Source organism: Pantherophis guttatus, chromosome 1 (assembly GCF_059756535.1).
Source record: "Pantherophis guttatus breed Tessera chromosome 1, ASM5975653v1, whole genome shotgun sequence".
NCBI classification, from domain to species: domain Eukaryota; kingdom Metazoa; phylum Chordata; class Lepidosauria; order Squamata; family Colubridae; genus Pantherophis; species Pantherophis guttatus.
Genome location: NC_142063.1, coordinates 330,865,455 through 330,878,396, shown reverse-complemented (window position 1 = coordinate 330,878,396; position 12,942 = coordinate 330,865,455). Strand labels below are relative to the sequence as shown.

Here is a 12,942-nt window from a genome sequence, read left to right as displayed (position 1 = left end):
ACCTTTGTAGCATCTGTAGGATCATGTGATCAAAATTCAGATGCCTGGCAAGTGGCATGTATTTATGATGGTTGCAGTATCCCAAGGTCATCTGATCCCCTTTTAAAAAACTTTCTAACAAGCAAAGTCAATGGAGGAAGCCACATTCACTTAACAACCAGGTTACTAATGTATCAATAGCAATGATTCACTTAACAATTGTGGCAAGAAAGGTTGTAAAATTGGATAAGATACACTTAACAAATGTTTCACTTAACAACAGAAATTTTGGGCTCTATTGTGGTCATAAGTTGAGGACTATCTGTATTGCTCTGGAAATCAATCCCCTGCAGGGCCACATAAAAGGTTTACCCAGTGTCTTTCTCTCTGTACAATGAGTCCCTAAAGTGGAACATTCAAATGTGTTGAAATGAAGTAAGTATCTATTTACTGACTCAAATGGAAATCCTGTATGATTCTGCTACATATAAATGGGGCAGAAGAAAGTTGTAGCATTCTAGATGTTATGCTGCTCCTTTGCATCTTATTCCCTTCAAGTCATAGAGCTGTAGCAAGAAAGGTTTAGTATGTCCACTTACTCTGCACACAACAATCCATAAGCTTTTTACACGGAAGCATATTTGAAGGCACTGAAACCGATAGTTGTACAGCTAGGTAGGGAAATGGAGTGAAACAGTATTGTGAATTCTTGCATGCTTCCAAATTCAGGCAGAGGAAATAGGGAATTGCCTTGAAGGCAACAATCAGATAAGAGGGGCTTGAGCCCGGCCTAAAAAATTAGTTTGAGTAACCATCTCAGACAGTCTCTTTCCTATTGCACACTAAGAGGAAGGGAGCATATTCAGACTTATATAGATGTTACAATGAAAGTAGTCCTCATTTATACAGCATTGAAATTTTGAAATGGTACAGCTCCGATTGTCCCTCTTCACTGTAATAATACGTTAAGTAGTTCTGAAGGGCCTAATGCTGAAACACTTCTAGTTTTTTCCCCCCACTAGTCATCCACATGGCTCACTCTGTTCACTTCCTCATTTAATTTCAACAGCCACCAACTTTGATGGATTACTCTGATGGGAGCTCTATACCGCTCCGTCTCTAAATCCTTTATTTTCCAGGACATAGACAGAAAATTGCTTTGTGGTGAGGGACACTCAAAGCAAATTTGTAAGAAAACCGAATTTCTGACCCTGGGTTACATTAGTGCTCTGAAACAATAGGATTTATTTATTCCTTTATTATTTATATATCCATATGCGATGTTTATATATTGAAGGGACTTGATTATTACTAGTCAACTGAGAGTGTAAGGGCATTTCCACACCATTTCCAGTTCCCAATGCCTCACATTGTAGTTTTAAAATAATTTGTAATCATTTTCCCTTTCTGCTTTTTTAAAATCAGTACTGACCAGCTAGCTTGAGCCAAAAATATCAAATCATCTACTTTTGACACTGAAGTTATTTCTAGCCAAAGCACTGAAAAGATGGTCTTTTTATGTGTTTTAGTTATACTACATCAGTGCTAGAAACAAATGGCTTCAAAGTGTGTCCATTAGAGGGATGCAGAGCTTATAAAAATAAAGGTAAAGGTTCCCCTCGCACATATGTGCTAGTCATTCCCGACTCTAGGGGGCGGTGCTCATCTCCGTTTCAAAGACGAAGAGCCAGCGCTGTCCGAAGATGTCTCCATGGCCATGTGGATGGGATGACTAAATGCCAAAAGTGCATGGAACGCTGTTACCTTCCCACCAAAGGTGGTCCCTATTTTTCTACTTGCATTTTTTACGTGCTTTCGAACTGCTAGGTTGGCAGAAGCTGGGACAAGTAACGGGAGCTCACCCTGTTACACGGCACTAGGGATTCGAACCGCTGAACTGCCAACCTTTTGATTGACAAGCTCAGCGTCTTAGCCACTGAGCCACCGCACCCCCTTGCAGAGCTTATATCCAGAACAAAAAAAAAAAAACTATGTGAAAATGTTCTAAACTGGTCTGGTTACTAAAGAAATTACAGATGCCAAACCATATATGTCTTTCTACTAAGAGCTCATTTTTCATCGAGATCAACCACCGTCTGGCACATCTACCTTAGAGAAGGAGAAAATATTCAGGCAATGGAGTCTACTCAATCTTGAAAGTCAGCAGGGGAGGGTATGGTCCTTCGCTGTCCACACCTATTTACACAGCTAAAATTCAACAGACCTGAAGCCAAAACACTTCATAGACTCAGAAATAGTATAGAAGGTTCACTAATAGGTTAAATAGAATAAAATCTATTTTATTAATTCATTTTTAGTTAGTTAATTAAATAGTTCTAACTTGATCCATTGCACAATTAGATCTGCACAAACCGCTTATGAGAAAAGCAATGGTTTTATAACACAGAAATATACTTTGTTTTGCAAGAGGACATTTGAAAAATGATTCTCCTTTCTTACTTATACAGAAGGGAATGTTTCACCCAAGATAATATTTGTCATTAAAAATCTTGCTTTGAATTGAAAGGGTGGCTAATTTCTATTCAGTGAAAATGACAGGAAAAAAATGTCTAACTTTTAATGATTTCAAATGCTCTTAAATCAATTTCTCAATCAGAGCAGGGTCCCTCTAAGCAGAGCTGAGGAACTTGTAGTCACCCAGATACTAATTCCCACACAATACAATCAATACTATCCAGTAAGAGATGATGACAATTGTGTCTAATAACATCTGCAACTATGCAGCTTTTTTTTTTCCAGAGCACTGTTTTAAGTCTTTCCCTTCTTTTCTACTTATAATCCTCATGAGAAATTGGGCTAAGAGATCGACTTGATCAAAATCACCAAAGGAAAGGGAATTTGAACCTTGCTCTCTCAGCAAAAATCTACTACGTCATGCATTTGTGTTTTATCCAATGTTTACATATGCTTGGAAAACTATTATGTACATTTGAGGAAGTATAGAACACGCACACGAGAGCAGTTTTCTTAGATTTCTTATGCCTGAAAAAAACCCATGTGCTATTATTTAGCCAAAGCAGTTTTCTCCAGCCTATTGCTCACTAAGATATGCTGGAACTCAACTTGCAGTATTCCCAGGAAGCATGGTCAACTGACTTAGAAAAAGCCCTTTACCTGTTTTATTATGTTGCAACTTTAGGCAGAATAAAACATAAATGTACTGCAATGTTGTTAAGAAAATGGGAAGCCGCTTTTTTATAACTTTTTGTTTCATGTTTCTTTCTTTGCACCTTTTCACTTACTACTTTTCTTTACTTCTTTAACAATTTTTATTGCTTTTATTTCTCTTAATTTCTCTTAAATCTTGCTGACTTCTGTGTCATATTTTATTACATGAAAGAGCTGTGGTCCCACAGGGGTTAGAATGCCATATAGCAGGCTCAAGGTTGACTCAACCTTCCATCCTTCCGAGGTGAGTAAAATGAGGACCCAGATTGTTGTGGGCAATAGGCTGACTGTAAACTGCTTAGAGAGGGCTGTAAAGCACTGTGAAGCGGTATATAAATCTAACTGCTATTGCTACACTATAGTAAAATCCATTTCAAGGCCCTATCCAAGAAGCAGCAATAATCCAGCATCAAAATCTACTCTTCACCATCAGCTCCCAATGCTTATTCACAGAGAAACACCTTAAAGTCCCTACAGCAAGGAGTTCTTTTATACAACTAAGGTTAATGTATCCGTGTGCCAGAGCCCTCGATCTTGAATGCTTCAGCTAGCGCTTGCTAACTAAGTGCAAAGGGCTTGCTACTGTTCCCAACACAACAGTTGATCCTGGAATGTGTCTATAAACTAAAAGAACTACCAGCAGATTTCAGCTCTTTTTCCATAACAAAATGTTGGGTTTGGAATTGCTGTCTTAGGCTGGAGGAATTATGGACCATAGGAAAAGAATGCAAAGGCCTTTAGGTGGTTCTGGGAGTAAATTAGAGGTGCAAAACAAAAGGTACATCTAACTGGATTTCACATTTCAAGCTCTAAAAGGCTTAAAACCAAGATACTCTGAGACGGGGGCAAGCAATTAATTTTCCCAAGAGGCCAAATGAGAAACTGGGACTTTTGTGGAGGGCCGCCACTGCCCCCACCACACCATGGGCTGGACAGGGACTACTCATGGGCCAGATGTGGCCTGTGGGCCATAAAAGGCCCAGGTCTGCTCTAAGGGCAGCTTGTTTCTGGGCCAAGCTACAACACTGCAATGGTTTGCCTCAGAGGCCATTCTCTGAGTCGTACTTTAGATGCTAGATTCATTTCAAAGGCTTTCAAGCATGTTGTTTACTCAGAATTCCACAACAACCTCCGTGGAACCCTTCTCCAACACTTAGGTCTACTATTCTCAGGAGCTTTAAAGCAGAGTATCCAATTGGTGTCCCCATCCCAGGTCTGTCTGTAGTTCTGACAGCCTTTCAGAAATTTGTGCCAACTTATACAATGATTAAACACACAAGTATTACCGATTTTAGTTACGTTAACTGTAATGCCAATTTAATTTAATTTAGTTTTTGTTCTGGTCCTTCCCAGTATAACCCCAGCATGCTATTAGAAGTCCAAGTACGGCCTTCGGGCCCCAAAAGATTGCATGCCCCTACCTTAAACCATGCATTTGCTAGGACCCATCATACTTCAACCTTCATGCATAAGACAGCAGTTTCATAGGCAAAGGGTTTTTACGTTCTGTGCCTTGTACGAGTCTTGTGGGAGAGGATTTCACAGCTTTTGGTCTACAAAACAACCAGTGGAGAAGCGAAGGCCTCCACCAGGCTGTGTGGGAAAGGGAAGATAGGCCTCCTGGGCCCAGAGTTAACAGAATAACTGTTGGATGAACTACCATTCCCCAAATAAATGTTTTTTTTGGAGTAAGAACTTTTCCTTTACAACATTTGTGGCTTAAATGCATTATACGAAGTGACTACAAGCTTGCAGCCAGTAATTTAGTCAGTTACTTAAAATCAAATCTGTGGTTTCTTGCCTTTAGAGGTCTTGGCCATGTGCCTCCTTTTTCTTTCTGACCTAATCATATCATATCATTTGCCTTCTCCTTTCCATTCGCCTTCCTGCACGGATCTGCGCTATTTGCTCTCCCAAATTCCCCTCAATCTCTCTCCTTTCCAGCTGTCCGCTTCCTTAATCGGGCATTTCTTTTCCCTTTAGTCCTTTGCCAGAAACTGAGCAAACCAGCCAGTGGCAGCCAATGACATTGCCACCTGACCCTCTTCACTGGGATATTAGAGGGGTTCAATTAATCACCAGAAGAGGCCGTGTCCAAATTGTGCAGTACAAATGATCTCACAGGTGATTTTAATTTTAAAAAATCTCTTTAATTAGATTCTCCAACCCCTTCCCTTGACAATTGCACAATTCTAAGCACCACAAAGCCTGAAATGATAAATGATACCCAGGAAGAAATATAAGCATTTGCAAGTCTCATGAGATGCCTCAAACCGTATACACGGATGAAGAGTTTTGATTTCAAAACCCAGGGAAACCCTTACTGATAACACTCCTAGACAATGGGTTTGTACTCACACCCTATCAGAAAGAGCAGAGAAAAGAGAGCTAGGCTACTCCCGATTGTTGAAGCCCATAGGCTTAATAAAATCTCTCTCTCTCTCCCTCCTCCCCTCCCTTCCTCTCCATGAAACCAAATCAGGTATTCCCTCCATCCCACAGAGTGAATTTGGAAGTAAAAATAAGCCATAATAATAATTAAACTTATAATAATAAGTTGCCATTGACTTTGTGGGCCAGGCCCAGGTCACGTGTCTCTCTCACTCTCTATCAGATATAGCTGGTGATTTCAATTTTCAGGCATGCATTGGTCTACTCTACCATCAGCCTGCTTTCCACTATGCTTGCTAAACTACGAGAGGGAACTATTATATTAAAGATTACTTTTGATGGCTGAGGTCATGTACTGGGCTAGTCTAGACTAGGTACAATGTCATTGGGCAGTCTGTGGTTCAGCAGAGTGAAAATCCAATGACCGTCTTGTATGTCGTTGAAAAAGGCCACAGAGTTAAGCCACAGGATATTATTTGTTTGGACAGAGCATGTTATGCAAGCCTAGCAGTTTAATTAATTCAAATTTAGAACAAGTTTAGCTTACACAAAAACTCAAGCTCAATCCAAAATATTTCAGCTTTTAAAAAGCCGACTCATATGGGTTACTTATTTTAGGCACTTCTGGTTTTATTGCAGTAACTAATATCGGTTTTTGTTATGATTTGTATTACATATTAACAAACACAAGGACCTGAGTTCTGATTTGATAAATAAATAAGTCTTAAAACACGCTTTACAAAATCTCATTATAATATTCAGGAAACCAGGGATGAAATGCTACCGGTTTGGGCCGGTTCGCCTGAACCGGTAATAAAAAATTGTAAAAAAAAAAAGTTCTGACAATCAACTGAGCGACGCGCAATCATGGAATTTTTTTTTGTTTTAACTTTTTAAGCATTTTTTTTACTACTGGTTCAGGTGAATAGGTAGTAAAAAATGCTTTAAAAAAGTAAAAAAAAAAAAAGGCTCAGACAATCGCATGGCATAGCTGTGATTGTCCGAGCCTTTATTTTTTACTTTTTTAAAGCATTTTTTTACTACCTATTCACCCGAACTGGTAATAAAAAAATGCTTTAAAAAGGTAAAAAAAAAAAAAAGGTTCCCAAGATCACAGCTGTGGCGTGCGATCTTGGAAACCTTTTTTTTTTTTACTTTTTAAAAGCATTTTTTACTACCTATTCGGCCAAACCAATAGCAAAAAATGCTTTAAAAAAGTTTTACTTACCTTCCCAAGCCTCCTTTTGGTGCCAATTGTGCATGCGTGTGCGTGCGCACGCAGCACACTTGTCACGCAGGACGCATGCGTGGCGAGCGAACCGGTTCAGATTTCACCACTGCAGGAAACCCTGCTCTCACAGTGGCCACCCAGGTGCCTTTGAGGGCTTCTAATCAAAAGATGGAGTATACCTTATCTCATCTTTTGGAACACTATGGAAGAGAAAGGCAGCTTTGGCTGCATTCATCAAAGGCTGTGTAACAGCAATTGCCAAGAGACTGCGTCTTCCCTCCCTATCAAAAGGAACACTTGTTTCCAATCAACAGTTGTCTTGAGCCTGCGGAGAAGCAGATTTTGCACTCATCTCTGAGTCGGGAGGAGGCTGCTCTTTTTGCCTCCCAGTAGAACTTCTTGGCAAGGAGACTCTGGCTGTTGGATGCTGTAGAAAATTTTCCTCAATTGCAACTCTATCCCACAGCAAGGCCACCAGCAAAGTTCAGCTGATCATAAGAAGTAAAACCACTTTTCTACTAAATATCTCATTCTGACCGTCACAAACTGGTTTCTTGCTTTTCCCTTCCCCTCTGCACCACTGTCCTTCAGCATTTTGTCTTTTGACTACGAAATTTTTCTTCCAATTTTTCTGTGGTTTTTTTTTTTTAATTCATGCAAGTTAATGGGATATTTGTTTGAAAAGAGGGACTAAAACTCGGAATTCAGGGCTTCCAACATTGCCCAATGCTCCTATTTATTTTCCACAGCAACATGAAAGATAGCGAAATCTAGATCAGATAGGAATATATGAATAAAATTGCAGCCTACAACCAATATCCTTTTCTGGTTGCTATATACCATTTTGGAAATTTTTGAATTAAAGAGGAACTCATCAATGTCTTAAATAAATGCTGTTGAGCACACATCTATAAAAAATTTGCTTTCGTTGCAATGACCCTTCCAGTTAATTTTGCTGGAAACCTTATAAGCACAGTTTAATGAATCTATGATAAAACCAGAAAAGTTGAATTCCAATAATTTGGAGGCTAAGGAAGGAAAGATACACAGTACAAAAGTTGTCGAAGTGTTGTCGAAATCAGAAGGGAATCAATATGTAAATTCCATGGAAAATTAAAAATGAGGAGGAAATTTTTAAAAAATCACATTTCTTCTTCTTCTGGCTACATAACTACCTATTTATTTGGTGCCCCAAATGCCTCATAAACACCCTTAGGAGTCTTACAGTGTTATTCTAGAGACTGTCTGTAGAATTTTAATTTATAAAAATGTTTTGAGAAGTTTTAGATATTGTGGCAAGTCACACTATGGTTCTTCACCTTCCGCCTATATCGTGTTGCTCTTTTCTATGTTTTAGACATTGGAAAACAAGCTGTATAACAAGAAAAGGGCAAAGAGTTAAACCTGGTAATTTAAAATAATTCCAGGAAAAGGAAGGCAGCTTTCTAACACATCAGAAATAAATAGAAGTTCACCCACCACCATCACAGGTACACACCTGTTCCGTTAGAAAGAGAAACATGTAGCACAACAAAGCAACAGATTTCATAATGAAGCAGCTGATTACCTGAGCTTGCACATCCCTGCTGAAGAGAGTCTTGCAGTGATGACACAGAATGAAGGACTGGAGAAAGAAAAGGAGGATGATAAGAAAGAGATATGAGAGAAGATACAATCTGAAAGCAAAGCAAGTCCCAGTAAATGGCTGATCAAAGCAAAGCAGCATAGTAAAACCACCTGGTTTCCATATTTTTAAATATCAGGAGTGGCAAATCTCTGGTGCTCCAGATTAGCCAGACTGAAAGTTCTCATCCACCATGATTGTTGGCCAAAATGGCTGTGACTGATGGGATTTTGGTAACAATGGAAATCTAGTTAATTCCCAACCGAACATTAAATTTGGATCTATCCAGATTTCCTCTCTTATTTTTTTTTTTTTAATTTGATTTATATGCCGCCCTTCTCCAGAGACTCAGGGCGTCTTACAATGTGTTAAGCAATAGCCTTCATTCTTTTGTATATTTTTACCAAGTCAGCTTATTGCCCCCACAAACTGGGTCCTCAATTTACCTATCTTAGAAAGGATGGAAGGCTGAGTCAACCTTGAGCCTGGGGAGATTCGAACTTACTAATTGCAGACAGCTGGAGTTAAATTACAATGCATTAGTCTGCTGAGCTATCCAGGCTCTTCATTAGTCTGGTTTCTTAGTTTCATGTACAAATGTAAGGATTTTACATAACCGGATACTTTACAGCAATGGTTACTTCAAGGCCTCTTTAAGCACACACACACAAATATAAATTCCCCAATTTTGGCAAAAGAGAGAGAATGTAGCTTTGGATGTGGATGGTCTGCAAAATAATCTCTAGGCCTTATCTATTTATTCTTCATGATGTTACTGGAAATGTGACAGTAGATTTCTGACTTAATCAGAACAGATCCAAATTAAATCAGATCCAAATTAAAAATCACATCAATTTTGAGCGCCTGACAAAAGTCTTCTTATACAGATATACAGGGATCTGTTTGGGGAGGAAGGAGAATCAAGCCATTTTATGTTAGCTCTTAATTAGAGAACTTTCTTCATTAAAAGCAAGGCCTCCCACAGCCTAATTCATTATTCATTATTATTATTATTGAACAAACAATGAAGATTCACTTTGCAGGTTGGAAAAAAGGGGAAAGATGGGGGGGGGGGGAGAGTGTTGCGACCTGAGTTCCCAGCAAGCTTTAAGGTTCCCAAGAAGTCCCAGCATTGAGAAGCACGATAAAGGAGAATGCAACCTGAAGAGTTTTCCAAATGTAAGCTACTTTCATCTCTCCCGAAATCTTTCAGAACTTCCCTGGGAAATCTCCTCCTGCCTTAATGTAGTTTCTAGAGGCAGATCAACCTTTGTCTGTTTTGGGATACGGTAGATTCAAATAAAGATCAACTGGGATAATCACAGCCCTTTCCAATGTCTGATGCAATTGATATCCATAATTCCCAGTGCGGTAGCTGTGTTGGTGCTTTACAACAGCAATATTTTGTGTTACCTTAGTGGGCTATGATTCATGAGTGCTTATTCGTGATATATATATACCGTATTTTTCGGAGTATAAGACACGCCTTTTTTCTCCCTAAAAGGGGGTGAAAAATTAGGTGCATCTTATACACCAAATGTAGCCCCACCCACCCACTGGCCCCCACCCTTTGGCCTCTGCCTCCCAGCAATTTACCTCCTTGCAGCAAGCAGCAAGAAGAAACAGCTCATTTCAGCTTCAGCACAGTCTAATTAGCACAAGTTGATTGTTGGATCAGCCTCCCAACTCTCAGCTGTTTCAGGCTGCAGGGATTGCCATTGCCTATAACTGTGCGGGCCTCTGCTGCTTGCTGCAAGGAGGTAAATTGCTGGGAGCTGGGAGATTGTTTTTCTTGTGCTAATCAAGCTATGCTGAAAACGAAAATGAAAGTAAAGCAAGCTGTTTGCTGTTTGCTGCAACAAGGCAAATTGCTGGGAGGCAGAGGCAGATTTTTTCTTGTTTTCCTCACCAAAAAAGGTAGGTGTGTCTTATAGTTCGGAGCATCTTATACTCCAAAAAATACGGTATATTAAACAAATAAGTAATAAATAAATGATAAAATGCTTACGTGATCATACATTTATGGGGTTCACAAAACCTTAAGCTGTTTTTACCCCATTTGTGCATTCCACACACCCTTGTTCTCATCCCCCCAGGAAAAAAAAAGAATTGCCTGCTCTGTGTAAGGAATTGAGAAGTCTAGGACTTAAAGTACAGGCTGGGGACAAACTGATCCTCTAAATCAAGTTTAAGATTGGTGGACTCCTACAATTCCTCAGTCAGTTGAAGTCCACACTTCTTAAAATAGTTGAGGTTGAGAAACAGTACTCTAAATCAAAGGTTAAAAAAAATCAAGGAGAACATGGTGTGATCTGAAGCCCAGTACAGTTTGTTCCTTTACCTTGGCCTTGGGGTTGCCCTTGAGATGGCAAGACTCCCTGTCCGAGTTCGCCATTTAGCCACAGCTGCATACGAATGAATGGCTCACGCCCCTTCTGTGTCAATTTGCTCCATGGCTTTGGCCGAGACAGCATGTCGCTGACGCTGCCCTGGGAAAGACCCAGCACCTAGCAGGAAACGACCACGGAAGAAGCAGAATTAGACTCATTACAATGTGAAAATCAGTTGTTTGATTACGCTGGTCTTTTTTTAACCAATTCCATGATAGTTCTTATGCTTTGACTCTTTAGGACAGACATTAAACAGCAACAACAAGAAAAAGATCTGTAAGGATTTACCCGGGCCTGGAATTCTAGATCTACTGAATTGGCAGCCATGTGCCTTCTTAGTCCTAGAGCCAAAACTTCATAGCTTCTTTCCTCAATAAATTGAGGCTTAGTTCTCCTCGCCCAAGTTTTCTTTTTCCAAATAATTTTCCAAAAGCATTTTAATATTTCCTACTGTTGAATGATCTGAAGAAAGATGTGGAGTCTAGTGCAAATCATTACAGCTCATTTCTGCCAACTTTTGTTTTAGCATATTATAAGATAGCGGAAATGTTTCTTTATTGGTGCATTTTAATTTTTTTTTTTTATTAAAACATTTTAATTTTGAGTTTCTCTGAGCCCCCTTTTTTTTTCTGGAAAGAGGAGAAACTGGAAATGGAATGAAACGGCCTTTCCATTACACTCAGACTATTCTCCATGATATGCTTACTCATGTGATTTTACTTCATTCACTCCATATATAAGAATATCAAAGAAAGGAAGCATTCTGAAAAGGACAGGGGGAATGCCAAGGAGTTAACTTTGGTAGGATGCAAACAGGTGGACAGTGAAAGAAGCCTTTCATTAAAAACCATCTCCAGTCCATCTTAGGTTAGAAAACACCAAATTACCAGGCTGAGTTTCTTGCTGTATCTCTCACTGCTGTTTTAAAAGCAATGGACACATCTATGCACCCCAAACTGCCAGATGATATTATTCAGGTTTGCATTGATACTTTAGTCCTGCAATCACTCAAGGTGGCAATATATGTAAGTCTTTCACCTGTCTCCAACACACCATAGAGGAACAGAGACAGTGTTTCTCAATGTCAGAAATTTTAACTTGTGTAGGCTTCAACTCCCAGAATTCCTCCAGCCAGGCTGGCTAGAGGAATTCTGGGAGTTGAAGTCCATACACCTTGAAGTTCATGAGGTTGAGAAACACTGTTCTATCCTGTGATAATCCCCACAGTTCCATACTAGCCTGCTCATCAGAGTGGCCATATGCTTAAGTGGTAGGACTCCCCCATCTTTCATAGCTCCGCAGAAGGAATCTCAGCAGGTTTTGCTTCTTGTGCAAAAATGCAAGATGTGTTACAAATTCCTTCTTCTAAAGGGACATTCAAGATGTGATAGCCCCATCTATTTCTTTTTTTAAAAAAATATATGTTTTATTAATACTTTTTTTATATCACATAAAAATTCCATATCTATCTGAACAGCGTGTTATCTGGACACAATTAATTTTCAGTAGAAATGCCATATTAATCAACCTTATTCATAATAATAAACATAATAATATCAGTAATAATCGCAAAATAGTAATACAATTAGTTTATCTATCTTATAAAATTTTCAATGCGAAAGTTCTTATCTTTTGGATCTTTTTAGATGCTGATCTCTGATTCTGTTAATTAATCATTGGTAAAACAAGTCCCATCTATTTCTGCATTTGTCTATTCTGATCTGCAGGCATGTAAGCACATGGAATTGTGGGTACTGCTTGAGTGGTGGTGGGAAGAATAATGCTAATGACTTAGTCTTGAATCTGGATACCTAAAACATCATATCTGCTTTTAGTCTGCTTCTTTTTTAAAAAAAAACAATTCCAAGCTTCCTCAGGTCTTAAAGGGTGATGGCTGAATTATTCTAATTAAGAAATACAGGTAATCCTCGACTTGCAACAGTTCGTTTAGTGACCATTCAAAGTTACAACAGCACTGAAAAAAGTGATGTGTGAGCACTTTTCATACTTATGTGTCACACGAACAATATTAAGGTGCTTGGTAATTGATTCATATTTATGACGGTTGCAGTGTCCTGGGGTCACTCCCTTTTATAACCTTCTAACAAGCAAAGTCAAGGGGGAAGCCAGGTTCACTC

General features: G+C 39.2%; 1 protein-coding gene across 9 annotated transcripts in view; it reads right to left on the bottom strand.

The window, feature by feature from the left end:
• Positions 1–12,942, bottom strand: part of CUX1 (cut like homeobox 1) — a 358,675-nt gene that overhangs the window by 95,066 nt on the left and 250,667 nt on the right. For 4 of the 9 annotated variants that reach the window (XM_034420877.3, XM_034420881.3, XM_034420878.3 and 1 more), the window contains 2 exons: positions 10,756–10,921; positions 8,358–8,414 (listed from right to left, as the gene is read on the bottom strand). The exons of 1 other annotated variant lie outside the window; for it this stretch is intronic. In XM_034420877.3, coding sequence (XP_034276768.1) covers positions 8,358–8,414; positions 10,756–10,921 — 223 coding nt within the window. The remainder of the gene's footprint in view (positions 1–8,357; positions 8,415–10,755; positions 10,922–12,942) is intronic. 4 more of the 9 variants (XM_034420880.3, XM_034420882.3, XM_087889219.1 and 1 more) reach the window with 1 other exon arrangement.